At 36.7% G+C, this 14,697-nt stretch overlaps 1 protein-coding gene across 1 annotated transcript in view; it reads right to left on the bottom strand.

Moving 5' to 3' along the window:
* The window catches only part of ADAMTS12 (ADAM metallopeptidase with thrombospondin type 1 motif 12), a 561,778-nt gene that overhangs the window by 239,868 nt on the left and 307,213 nt on the right, over positions 1–14,697 (bottom strand). Inside the window, exon 5 of the mRNA XM_044681474.1 lies at positions 12,030–12,113. Within this exon, the coding sequence (XP_044537409.1) occupies positions 12,030–12,113 (84 nt within the window). The remainder of the gene's footprint in view (positions 1–12,029; positions 12,114–14,697) is intronic.

Below are 14,697 nucleotides of genomic sequence, written 5' to 3'. Positions count from 1 at the left end.
CCCTGTCATTGCCTGTAATCTTGCTATGATTATTTGCTGGATCTGTGGGCTTGGGCTATTCAGTCCTGAAGGGACCTCTTCTCTGCTCTGCTGATTTTATATATATATATATATATATATATATATATATATATATATATATATACCCACAAAACAGTGAAGTCAAAGTAAGTGAGCCACAATATGGCAAGGGACAACTGTAGTTACTAGGCTGCAAGCATTGTGCTAAGATCTGGGTGTACAAAAACCAAAATAGGCCTTGTTCTTAAGGGCTTATGTTTTTTAAGCCCTTACCCTCTGTCTTAGAAGTGATATTAAACATTGATTCCAAGTCAGAAAATCAGTAAGAGCTAAGGAATTGGGTTTAAATGGCATGCCCAGGATCACACAGCTAGAAAGTGTCTGAAGTCACATTTGAACCCAAGATCTCCTATTTCCAGGCCTGGTTCTCTATCCACTGGGCCACCTTGTTGCTCCAAGAAGCTAATATTCTAATCAAGGAAACAACATGTAAAGAAATAGGGGTTATACAAGGAATAACCAAAGTAAATGGAAGATAATTTTAGAGGGTAAGACTCTAGCTATTGAAATTACTGGCCAAAGGCTCATTTAGAAAGCAATATTTGACCTGAGTCTTAAAGGAAGTCAGGGATTTTAAGATATATAAGTGTGGAAGGAAAAAAATTCCAAGAATGGGGATGGTAAGTACAATGGCACTGTTATGGAAGATAGTGTCAGATGGACAAGGCATCAAGCAAGTCCTTATGGCTGGATTTTAGAACATATGGGAGGAAGGGTAAAGGAAAGGAAGACTGAAAAGATCAGAATCTGTCCATGAGTTTGGCTAACTTTAGAGATTCAGGCTATTCCTCAGGATTCAATTGTCCTTTGAAGTCATGACCAATGTGCATGCTTCTGAAATTTTTCAGAGTTCTGGACAAGAGCTGCTGGAAGGAGAAAGTTCTGACCCAGAGGTTAAAAATGAAGTCCCCTCCATCTTGTGGACATGTTGAGTCTTGAAAAAACAAATACTTAATATTGTACTGTATTAGTGCTTCTCTGCTCTACATTTCAGTGACCCTAAAAGAGGCAGCTATTGCCAGCATAGCAGCAGTTGTTCTGATTTATAATATAGATGTGTTAGATCAAGAATGACTGGACTGCAAGCATCGAAGCTAGTGATCCAGCTTGGGTGATATGTCCCCTGCTGCCCTAAAGACAAATTCTTCTTCCAATGGATCTGAATTGGGGAAAAGAAAGCCACCCATAATTGCAACAGTCCTCTGGACTTTTTGCTTCAATTACTTCTTGATGGGCAAAAGCTAGCACAAGAACATTCTAGTTATTTTTATAACAGGGTACAGTCTGATTCTCCTTCGCTCCCTGCAATTTCAGTGCCACTGTTCATTCTAGTGGTATATAAAATACAGTAGTGGCTGCTAATTTTTGCATGTGGTTTTAATTTTTTTAATAAATATTACATAATATGGATATAATCAAATTATATTTTTAAGCCTCAGGGCCAACGGGACTATACTTCAGTGATGAAGACCTCAAAAAGAATGGTCACTGTGAAAACATAAAGTAAAGGCTGTGCATGAGAGATGTTATAAAGGCAAAATTGACAATGGATTTGCCAAAAGGTTGCATATGTGAGGTGAATGAAAATGACGGGTCAAGAATGACAACTGAGGTGGTAAGCTTAGATAATTGGGAAGATGTTGGTATCCTGGGCAATAATAGGGAAGTTCAGATAAAGGAAGGGATCGGGAGGGAGGGGAGAGGAAAATTAATGTTATGTTTTGGATATATAGAGTTTGAGATGCCTTTAGGGCAACCTGCTCAAACTGACCAAAAGATAATTAGTATTGAGGATTGGAACTCAGGAGAAACACCAGGGCTGATATATAGATGATAGAGTCATTTACAGAGAGAGAGCAATTGAATCCATGGCAGTTACTGAGACCACAAAGTAAGAGAGTATAAAAAGATAAGGGAACTAGAACCACAGTCTCCTGAGTGCAAGTCTAGCTGGCAAGAGTATTGCGCTAGAGCAGGGGTCGGCAATGTATGGCTCTCGAGCCATATCTGGCTCTTTTGAAGGCCAGATATGGCTCTTTCTGCAGGAGCCATAAAGTCAATTTTTTTTCAGGTGCTGTTTCAGAAGCGCGCACTATGAGCACTGTATGGCTCTCACGAAAATACATTTTAAAAAATGTGGCATTTATGGCTGTCATGGCCAAAAAGGTTGCCAACCCCTGCTCTAAAAAGTCAGAGTTAAAGTCAAAATTAAGCTCAATTTTCAGGTATGGGATTTTATTTGTGCTAAAGAGGGAATAAAGCAAATAGGGACAAAATGTTTATTGTGAGGCCTTGTGTTCCATTTCCTGCCATGAGATTAATTACCTTAATGACCTTATACACCATTAAAAATTTTTACTTTTCATCTTACAATCAATTCTATATATTAGTTCCAAGGCAGAAGAATTGTAAGGGTTAGCTAATGGGGGTTAAGTGACTTGTTCAGGGTCACACGGCTAGGGAGTGTCAGAGGTCAAATTTGAATCCAGGATCTTCTGTCTCTAGTCCTGGCTCTCAATCCATTGAGCCAACTAGCTGTCCTGACCTTGTATAATATTATTTCTTATTTAAACTTACTTATTTATTTAGAATATTTTCCATGGTTACATAATTCATGTTCTTTCTATCTCCATCTCCCTCCCCCCTCCCAGAGCGGACAAGCAATTCCACTGGGTTATACATGTATTATTGCTCAAAACCTATTTCCATGTTATTCATATTTGCAATAGAGTGATCTTTTAACACCAAAACCCCATTCATATCCCCATTGAAGCACATGATCGATCATGTTTTTCTTCTGTGTTTCTGTCCCCAAAGTTCTTTCTCTAGATGTGGATAGCATTCTTTCTCATAAATTCCTCTGGATTGTCCTGGATCATTGCATTGCTGCTAGTAGAGAAGTCCATCATATTTTATTTTACCACAGTATATCAGTCTCTGTGTACAATGTTCTCCTGGCTCTGCTCCTTTCACTCTGCATCAATTCCTGGAGGTCTTTCCAGTTCACATGGAATTCCTCCAGTTCATTATTCCTTTTAGCACAATAGTATTACACCATCATCAAATACCAGTTTGTTCAGTCATTCTCCAGTCAATGGACACCCCCTCATTTTCCAGTTTTTGGCCACCACAAAGAATATGGCTATCAATATTTTTGTACAAGTCTTTTTCCTTATTATCTCTTTGGGGTACAAACTCAGTAGTGATATGGCTGGATCAAAGCGAAGGCAGTCTTTTAAAGCCCTTTGGGCATAGTTCCAAATTTCCCTCCAGAATGGTTGGATAAACTCACAACTCCACCAGCAGTGATTTAATGTCCCAATTTTGCCACATCCCCTCCAACATTTATTACTTTCCTTTGCTGCCATATTGACCAATCTTCTAGGTGTGAGGTGGTGCCTCAGAATTGTTTTGATTTGAATTTCTCTAATCAAGAGGTATTTAGAACACTTTTTCTTGTGCTTATTGATAATTTTGATTTAGTTATCTGAAAACTGCCTATTCATGTCCCTTGACCACTTGTTGATGGGTGAATGGTTTGGCTTTTTGTAAATTTGACTTAGTTCCTTGTATATTTGGGAAATTAAACCTTCATCAGAGTTTTGTTATAAAAATGTTTTCGCAATTTATTGCTTTCCTTCTAATTTTGTTTGCATTGGTTTTGTTTGTGCAAAACCTTTTTAATTTGATATAGCCAAAGCAATTCATTTTACATTTCACAACGTTCTCTATCTCTTGCTTGGTCTTAAATTCCTTCCTTTCCCACAGATCTGACAGGTATACTATTCTATGTTCACCTAATTTATTTATGATTTCACTCTTTTTATTTGTCACTTACCAATTCTGAATTTATCTTGGTATAGGGTGTGAAATGTTGCTCTAAATCTGATTTTTTCCATATTGTTTTCCAATTTTCCCAGTAATTTTTGTAAGAGTAAGTTCTTGTACAAAAAGCTGGGATCTTTGCGTTCATTGAAAACTACCTTACTGAGGTCACTTACCCCTAGTCTATTACACTGGTTCATCCTTTTGTCTCTTAGCCAATACCATATTGTTTTAATGACCACTGATTTATAGTATTCTTTAAGATCTGGTACTGCTAGGCATCCATCTTTCACATTTTTTTCACTATTTCTCTTGATATTCTTGATCCTTTGTTCTTCCAGATGAACTTTGTTATCATTTTTTCTAATTCTATAAAAAATGTTTCTTGGTAGTTTGATAGGTATGGCACTGAATAAGTAGACTAATTTGGATATGATTGTCATTTTTTATTATATTAGCTCATCTTACATAAGCAATTAATGTTTTTCTAATTGTTGAGATCTCGTTTAATTGTGCGAAAAGTGTTTTGTAGTTATGTTCACATAATTCCTGTGTTTTTCTTGGAAGATAGATTCTTAAATATTTTATATTGTCTAGAGTGAATTTTAAATGGAGTTTCTCTTTCTAACTCTCACTGCTAAGTTTTGTTCAAAATATATAGAAATGTTGATGATTTATGTGTCTTTATTTTGTACCCTGGAACTTTGCTAAATTAGTTCATTGTTTCCACTAGCCTTTTAATTGATTTTCCAAGATTCTTTAAGTACACCATCATATCATCTGCAAAGTTTAGTTTAGTTTATTTTCCTCATTGCCTACTTTAATCCCTTCAATTTCTTTCTCTTCTCTAATTGCTACCTTTAGCATTTCTAGTACAATGTTAAATAACATAGGTGATAATGGGCATCTTTGCTTCACTCCTGATCTTATTGGGAAGGCTTCTAACTTGTTCCTATTGCAGATAGGAACTTGCTGATGTTTTAAAATATATATTGTTTATTATTTTGAGGAACGACTCTTCTATTCCTATACTTTCTAGTGTTTTCAATAGGAATGGGTGTTTTTTCAAAGACTTTTTCTGCATCTACTGAGATAATCATGTGATTTCTGTTGGTTTGATTATTGATATGGTCAATTATGTGGATGGTTTTCCTTATATTAAACCGTCCTTATATTCCTGGTATAAATTCTATCTGGTTATGGTGGATAATCCTTGTGATAACTTGCTAGAGTCTTTTTGCTAGTATTTCATTTAAGATTTTTGCATCTATGTTCATTAAGGAGATTGGTTTGTAGTTTGTATGATATTCTTAATATATAGTTAATAGAACTGTAAAGACTGCCAAAATGCTTTACACATATTATCTTATTTGGGCCTCAACAATTCTGTGAGATAGGTACTATTGGAATAGTTATCCTCTTTATACAGAGAAAATTAATCTGAGGAGTTTAAGTGACTCATCCATCACAGTGCAACTAGTAAGTTTTAGAGGCAGAGTTCAACCACAGGTTTTCTGATTCTAAACCTGGTTCTCTATAATAACATCCCACAGTCCCTCAGTCAACTCCTCTGGACATTAGGTTTTCCATTTTTCAAATGAAGGGCTTGGATCAGGTGCTACCTAAGGCATTTTCCAATTGAAAATCTATGAACATAAAGAACACACCACATGTCTGTGTAGCATCTTAGTGGTCCTGGTGGAATCTCGCCTCACATCTGCCCTAACAAGCATATTGCATCTTTAGGATGACTACTAAGAGAATAGAAAGAGTTTTAGACTTGGAACTAGGAGATTTTTACCTTATTTATAACTGTCACTAAATTGTATTGTAAATTTAATAAGAAACCTCAATTTCTCATCTTATAAAATGAGAATAATAATAAACCTATCTTAGAATAGGCTAAAGAAGGCTCATAACTTTTTTTTCTGAAATTACTTGTCCAAATAAAAGCCAAATTTCTAAAGAACAGAAGTAAAAAACATCCAAACTATAATTTTTTACACATCATTTCCTTCTTAATAAGTATAATGCTCAGGGGCAGCTAGGTGGCTCAGTGCTTCAGAGATAAGCCTAGAAACAGGGGTTTCTGGGTTCAAATTTGGCCTCAAATACTTCTTGCCTATGTTATGCTGGGCAAATCACTTAACCCCGATTGCCTATCCCTTAATGCTCTTCTACCTTAAAACCAACAAACAATATTGATTCTAAGACAAAAAGTCTAAGTTTTTTTTTTAAAAAAAGAATTGTATCATTCAAGGAATAAAACAAATTAGGATATGCACAAATACTTTTCAGGAATGAAGATGAGTGATACTATTTGAGAGTAAAGGTAGCTTGTCCAAACTTGTCCAGCTTTAAAATTTTATAATCTAAGATCTTTGTGTGACAGATCTAAAGAAGTCACCTTGAAATTGTATTCCAGTCCTCAGTGCAGCGAGGAGCACATACACATGGCTTAATAAATGCTTGCTACTTGACTGATTTTTAAAACCAATGAGATTCAAAAGATAGATGGAGAGTTTTAGTTAGATAGAAGGTATTAAGAATGGTCCACTGATTAAATCAATTAGAAAAGATAAAGAACTTAGACTCACTAATGGGAGATTTTCATGGCTGTTCAGACTCATTGATAAAAGCAATGTAGAAGAATGCTGACAATGCTTTTAAGGGAAAAAATTTTATTCAACTAGGTCAAAGGGAAGAGAAAGAAAAGAGAAACAAAAAAAGTGTGTGCTGAAAGGAACCACAAAGATAATCTAAATATCTACTCTTGCCTGTCACCCTTCTTTGGCAGATAAAGAAACTGGGTCTCAAAGAGATGAACCAATTTGTCCAAAGTCCCACAGGTAGTGAGTGGCACATCAGAGTCTCTGCTTTCCATTATTTGGAGCTGTCTCTCATGCACACAGCTCTCTACCTTTCTGTCTTGATCTTTAGCTATTACATTATTTTAGTGTTGAAATTGCTGCTGATTGCTGTTGCAAGAATTGTCACACTGCTGAGGAGGTGAGGATATGGTTGAACTGTTTGTTGTGAATCAAGAAAATGAAAATTGAACACTGAGCCAACAGCCATTCTACAAGAAGGTGCCTCTGCTGTCAGATTCTGAGCTGCACATTGCTTTGAGATTTAATAAAAGCCCAGGTAAGAATGAGATTTGCCAAGCACTGTGAAGGGAATATAAAGGTCTTTTTGTAAAGTATTTCTGTTTTTATTTTGACTTTGTTTATTTATTTTTAGGAAAATGATTTTGGATGAAAAATAAAAACAAAAAAAACAAGGTGACCATGTTGGGGAAGCAGAAATGAGCCAGAGTCTTCCCACTCACCCCAAGGACTGGTTATCTTTGTCCTCTGCCCTAAAGAGGCTGCTTTTTTCTTTTCTGATACCTGCGATGCCAGGACACTCAGAGAGACATACTAACTAGAGTAACCTGACTAGAGGATCTTGAGAGTGCTTTATTGGATGAAAGTTTTCTCTACACAAAGTCATTGCCCAACATCCCTTCTTTGTTCATTCCTAATACTTTCTGGATTTCATTCATTACCTTGAAATGCTACTCATTTTCTTTTATTGTGATATTTCAAATTAGATATCCTAGACACATCTCAAATCCTTCATGTTTAAAACTCAATTTTTAAGTTACGAGGAATTAGATGATTTAGCAGATAAAGCACGTCAGAAGACCTGGATTAGAATCCCATCTCAGATGCTTCCTAGCTATGTGGTTCTTTCTAGCTCTCAATTTAAGACTGATTCTGTAGCACATCGCGGAGTCCTACTTTGCATTACTGTGAACTTGACACATATCAAACAGAATCATTTTCATATAAGAGGAATAGAAAAAGAGAAATGCATATGAAACCATGTATATCAATATTGCACAACTTGTTTTTAACTATATAATAAATTTAACTTTTCTCTCACTTCACATAGCTTCTTCTAAAATTTTTCTTGAACCATTCCCCTCCTAATCCTAATTCCATCCTAATCTAGGTCTGAATATTTTTCCATGTAAACTATTATGATCATGTCCTAATGGTTCATTCTACCTTACAGGTAGGCATTGTGGTGAATAGAGCATTACTTGGAAGATCTATGTCCATATTTGGCCTCAGGCACTTGCTAGCTTTTTTTGCTGGTTAGGCACCCTACGATCTTTGTCAGTTCCTTCTCTATTTCACAACCTTATTTGGGACTATGGGTCAATCTGGCTTTATGAGTTTCCTATGTTAATTTTATTCACAATTATAATTTCATTAGGTGCTTAAAAACTGGATTATTTACCAAAATCATTTGAATCACCAATTCCCAACCTTGCCCCATACCTTACTACTTAACTGTCTTTGCTCACAACCAAGACTTGAAATGCTCTTAATTATATTCACCTGTGGAAATTCTATTTGGGGTTCAAGGCCCAGCTCAAATGTCACCTCTTCCATGAAGTTATTTTCCTAGATGGAAATTATTTTTTCCTCCTCCTAAATCCTATAGCACTTATTGGTACCTATTTTATGTTTTTATCACATTCTGCCTTACATTATTATGATTGGTATACTAGACTATGAAACTCTTTGAGGGCAGGGACCATATCTTAAATCAGAGGATCTTAAACAGGAGTCTTTGAACTTATTTTTTTAATGATCATGTTTCCATTTCAATGTAACAAGTTTCCATTGGTATCATGTATATATCATGTATTTAGGAACATTTTGATAAGAGGTCCATAGGCTACTGGCAGATTTCCAAAGGGGTTTATGTTCTAAAAATGGCCAAAAACCTCTGTCTTAAATATTTGTATGTCTCTTAGTGACTAGAAAAGCAAGTCTTGCACTCTAGAGGTATTTAAGGAGTCTACATTGAACAAACAAGTGAATTAAATAAATATGGAAAGCAGTACAAGATTTTTATGAACAGAATGCAAAAATAGGCTTAGAAAGGAATCAGCTTCCAGAAGGGATTCAGGCTTAAGAAGAGGCTTATAAACTCACTGTTTAGGTAAAACACCTATATCACAGACCTTCAAAACACTGCTTGATCGACAAAGGAACATGGTGTGATGGTTTTATCTGATCTTGGTTCTAAATCTTTCCCACTTTCCACAAGGCCTACTCTCTGTGCGACTTGTTCACTCTCAGCATATGATCTGTCTTTTTCTTTTTAACTTTACTGATGAAATTGAGACTGTTTGATATGAATTCTCTGAATTTTCCAAGCTATCCCTCAGCACTGAGGAATTACAAGGTTCTCTGTCCCATAATTGTCTGCCAATGACCTTTTCTGCTTCTCCCTTCCTGGCTAGACACTGATCTCACCCCCAATTTCTAGCCCTCAGGGTAGAGACCCAGAATCTCCAAGTTACTTAGACCCTGCCAAACCTACTCCTTCCCTTCACAATGGCAGCTGATCTATGCTGTTGAGCAGAAATGGCTGCTTATACAGCTTGAATGAATATGAAGTCATTAACTACAATTGTTTGATAAGATAGAGGCCTTACCATCACTACCAATGCCATGTCCTCCACCCCACCACCATACATTGTCATCTGAGTTACTGATACACCCATAGGACTATCCATCTTCCCTGAAGCTGAACTCTTCTATGTGTTATCTTCCATGTGTAATCTCCACCAATTAGAATTTGAGCTTCCTGAGAACAAGAACCTCCTTATTTTTCTATTTGTACCCTTAGTACTTAACCTTATAAGTGTTAGCTATGTAGTACAGTAAATAGAGTGCCAGATACAGACAGAAAAACTCAACTTAGTGAGTTCAAATCTGACCTCAGACAATTCCTAGCAGTGTAACTCTAGGAAACTGACTTAACATGTTTGTCTCAGTTCCTCATTTGTAAAATGAGCTGGAGAAGGAAATAGCAAGGCACTCTGGTGTCTTTGCCAAGAAAATCCCAAATTTTGGAGTCTCAAAGAATTGGATATGACTTTAATATGACTTTAAAACAACAACAACAAAACGACTTAGCATCATGCTTCGTACATAGTAAGCTCTCAAGAAATGTCTTTTTCATTCTTTCATTCATGCAGGCATATATGCCTCAAAGCATTATAGAAATGACCTTAAAAGTCAATTAATCCAAATTATGTCTAAATATGAATTATCTCTACATTAGTAAACAATCATATGATCTCGCTCTGAAGTCTTCAAATAATGGGGAGTGTCCCCACTAAGTTTCTTCTTCTCTAAGCTTAGTATTCTTAATCTTTAATTTGATAATCAAATGGCACAGATCCTAGTTTTCTCACCATCTTATGTGCCCTCCTTGGGAAAACCACTAGTTTATCAATAATCTTCATAATATGTAGGGCCCAGAAGTGCATGAAACATTATAAATGTGTTCTTACCTGGGCAGAAAAAAAGTTGACTGTCAATTCCCTTATTATGGACTCAGTATCATTTTTGTTTGCTTTTATTTGTTTGTTGGGGTGGGGAGGGACTAGCCTGTGTGTAGCACATAACAGGTGCCTAAAATGCTTATTGAATGATTGATTTCTTTGGCATAAGGAATTCCCAGTCATTTCAATTGTGTCCAACCCTTTGTGGCCCCCAATTTTTTTTTAGCAAAGATGCTAGAGTGGTTTGCCATTTCCTTCTCCAGATCATTTTATAGATGAGGAAACTGAGGCAAACAGGATTAAGTAACTTGGCCAGGGTCACAGAGTTAGTAAGTATCTGAGGCAACATTTGAACTCAGGAAGATTATACTTCCTGACTCCAAGCCCAGCACTCTGTCCTCTGAGCCTAGCTGCCCTGATATACCTAGAATACCTTAATATTAAAAACTTCCCTTATTACTCATATTAACACCTGATCTGCAACTTATAGTCTTAATTGTCTATGGCACTGAGAAGTTAAGTGATTAGTTCCAGGTCACACAGCTAGAAAGTGTCTGAAGTAGGATATGAACCCAGGTCTTTGTGACTACAAGGCCTGCTCTATATCCATTAGATAAGTTGTGTCAAACTAAAAGAAAAAAAAAAGCAAAAATGGATCACTTCAGTTCTTATATTGACTTAAAAAAATCAAACTAATGTTATTGATGTTTTATTGTATTTTTACTTATTTTATTAACTATTTCCTAAATTATACTTTAATATGGTTCTGCCAAAGTTGGGAGAGACTTCCATGCATGTGACCTTCTAATCATTTGTTTGAAATTATAAAAACAATTATAGACTTCACTGAAGAGAATGACAATGAGGAGTCAAAATATCAAAATCTATGGGATACAACCAAGGCAGTTACTCAGGAGAAAACTTATAGCTCTGAGTAACTATAGCAACAAAATTGAGAGGGAGGAGATCAATGAATTGGGATTGCAACCTATTATTTGTTTGACACCTCCACACCAAGCTTTGCTGCCTTCATTAATGCAAAATCAGGCATGTACTTTTGTTTTTTTTTAATTGACTCACTGAAAGCCAGATAACTTCTCTAGTAATTTTCTCATGAGTTGTGTTTAGTTATCCACTGAGGCATACTGCTTTATATTTATCCCCATTACATTTTATCTCATAAAATCTAGTTCAAAGCTCTTTTGGAGGCAGCTAGTAGGACACTGGATCTAGAGTCAGGAAGGCCTAAAATTGTAAATACGAGCTCCAACACTTCCTAGCTATTTGACCCTGGGTAAGTCATTTAACCTCTACCATAGAATTTTGTTTGAATCTATGGAGAGGCAGTGTAATCACTGTGAAGAAGCCCTGAATTTGGAGGCATAAGACCTGGGTTTGGATCCTGACTCTGATACTTAAACATGAACTAAAGCAAGTTATTTAATGCCCCTGGTCTTTGGTTCTTCATCTGTAAAGTGGAAGTGCTTGACTGGACATCCATTGAGGTCTCTTCTACCTCAAGACCTGTGATCCTCTAATATTCACACACATCATTAATTTTCCTGGGATAGATGTCTCTATGTTAGTTTTTTGTTTGTTTTTCCTTTCCAGGTGCCATCTGAACACTCTTCTTCCATATCTTATGCCTGTCCTACTATCTAATCTCCAAGTCCCACCTAGCTTGGTCTGTTCCATCCCATTAGAATTTCCCAGTCACCCCCAACCCAATTTGCCCAAAGTAGGGGGTAATGAAAAAATACACTCTTACCTCTTCTTCTTCTAGTAAAATGAGCCGGACTACTACAATATGAATGGCATTGCCAATGCTTGGATTATGGAATAATCCAGTGACCTACAAAGCAGAGAAAAGGAGTCAATTGTATCTCAAATTCAATAAATGATTTCAGAAATATGCAAACCAATTTTGATGATATTCATCTTGTAACAGGCTTACCTTTTTTCATACCATCAGAGAATTGGATGATACAGTGTGTCATGAAGAGCAAGAGACATACTAACAGAATATTCCACCTTATGGGATAAATTACTCATGTAAAGCCCAACAACTTGGTGATGGATGACAGTCACAGGAAGAGCTACCCTTCCTACTTTAGCCCTTATTCCTTAACTCATTATTTGTCCTTTCACTGTTAGCCACTTGAAAGGGCGAGTCCTAGACAATCTAATCTTCTACTTGATTTTAATATGTTTCCTCTGTGAGAAACATACTTGACATCCACATCTGTCAGCCTCCCAGAGGATATGTATGCAGGTCTTAAGTTAGGCTTTTATTCCTTTGCTAATTGGTGTATTTGTAAATGAGCAGCGTTACTCTCAGAAAAACTTTTGACTGTTAGCAGGGGTTTCCCAGGAACCAAATGGCAAAAAAAAAAAATTGGTTTCCTTTGGTTTCTGTCTTCTATAGTCTGAATTACTTTGAATAGGGCCTTGAACATAGTATACTTTTTTTCACAGTAGGCTTAATAAGATCATAAATTGAGAACTAGAAAGAACATTTTGGTCATGACTCTGCAAATAAGGGAACCAAGGCTCAAGTCAGGAACCTGACTAGGTTCTAGAAGATCCACTGGGAAGGGTGGGAAAGTGGAAGAGTAAGAGGTTATGAAGTTGGGAGGGTGGAACAGATCCAAGTAGCAAGATGGAAATTCAGTTGAGAAGACAGTTAGCATCGTGGACATGTAACAGAAGGTCATGGGATCAAAGTATCATAGATTTAGAAGTGGAAATGACCTTAGGCATCACCTAGGCCATCTTTCCTTAATTTAAAAATAAATAAAAATAATGAAACCTAAAGAGGATAAGGGACTTGTTCAGGGAAAGCATTAGAAGTAGGAGTAGACTCCAGATCCTTTGACTCAAAATCCAGTGTTCTTTCTACTGATCCATCTAGCCTTCCACCCACTATACTATAGCAGAGGTCCTGGAAAGCAGATAGTCTGCGAGCACATAGCAGCGACTTAGCCATTTGACCTAAGATTCAGGTTCTACACCAAAGGATGAGTAGAAGGAGAAAGATAAGACTTTATTCTCAAAAGAAAACCAAGTGAGTTACCAAGGAAGGGCCCCAGAGACATGACAGTAATCAAAAACCAAGCTTGGGTCCTGGGAACAAATCTCAACATCAGAAGATCAGAAACAAGGCTAGTGATGCTGTGCTGCTGGCTTATGGGACTGATTCCACAGGCTGACATAGACCTAACCTTGAAGCGAGAACAAAATGGAGGCAGTTGGTAGGAACTGGTGGATGATTACAGTTGTATTTTAATGCCCTACTAAAAACTGGTGAGTATAAAACTGAGTATGCTGTATGGTAGGAATATGGCTAAGAAAGAGGCAGGAGTGGAGTGGGAGGATAAATGCAGAGAATGGTCAGCAGAATGGAGGTGACTGAGCTGCCAAGTACATAAAGGTGTCAGGCTCACCATTCTCTGGTCAATAAAGATTTCTTTTAGCACCTAACTAAACCAATCCAGTCTGTGAGTCAGTCGACATGCAGGAAATGTAAATGTATGTGAACCTCACTTCAGCTATGTCTTATTTGTCTGCATCACATAGCTCACAAGGAGACATTTATCTGGAAGTGTTTGTTTTCTTTGAGTTCTTGATGAAAAATCAAGACAAAAAGACCATTGGGAAAATGGGGAAGAAAAAGTGGTGTAGGAAAACTAGACATCCATCTGCAGGAAATTACAAGAGGAATTTATCCTAGAACATATCACACTAGTCTCCCCTCTGCACTGAAGAAGGAACATGTGTTCTCTAAGAACAAGGGAACAAGGAGACTCTTGAATGAGCCTTCTCTTGTAAGATACTTTTCTGAAAGCAGAGTTGCTCTGCTGAAGATATGCAAGATGGAGTGAGAGGGCAGATTGAGTCTAATCACACAATCTCATCTCCATTTAACATGTTCAGGGCATCTATACTTGAATTCACAATAGCTTAGCCATATATCTGACAAAGTTGGGCTCTTAATGATGAGAACATAGTATCTCTTGAATCCAGAGGGGCAAAAATATTTTAAATTCAAATAGCAATGCCTCTTTCAGAATGTGCACTTGTACTGTCTCTACAAAACAAGCCGGAACTTGTGAAGATTTGTAATTTTTAATTACTTCCTGTCAAACAAGTGAACGGAAATTGATGCTTTCTCAGTTGACACCTCCATTATTTTCAATGTGAACTCCTTAAGCTGAAATGCCTGATATTTAATTTACATTTTTCTTCTTTTTGCTTTTTTTAAATTTTAGGACAGGAAGATTTGAAAAATTATCACAGTATTTTAGTCTTTGGAAAGAGACATCAAAGACGTTATTTGGTTCAACCTATACTTGAACAGGATTTTATATTCTATAATTTTAGTGAGAAGTGGTCATCCAAGTTTTGTTTAAAGGAGAGCCTACCTACGTGCCACTTTG

This window comes from Gracilinanus agilis, chromosome 1 (assembly GCF_016433145.1).
Source record: "Gracilinanus agilis isolate LMUSP501 chromosome 1, AgileGrace, whole genome shotgun sequence".
In the NCBI taxonomy this organism is placed as follows: Eukaryota; Metazoa; Chordata; class Mammalia; order Didelphimorphia; family Didelphidae; genus Gracilinanus; species Gracilinanus agilis.
The sequence above is the reverse complement of the archived record's forward strand: the minus strand, read 5'-3'. Positions and strand labels throughout refer to the sequence as shown.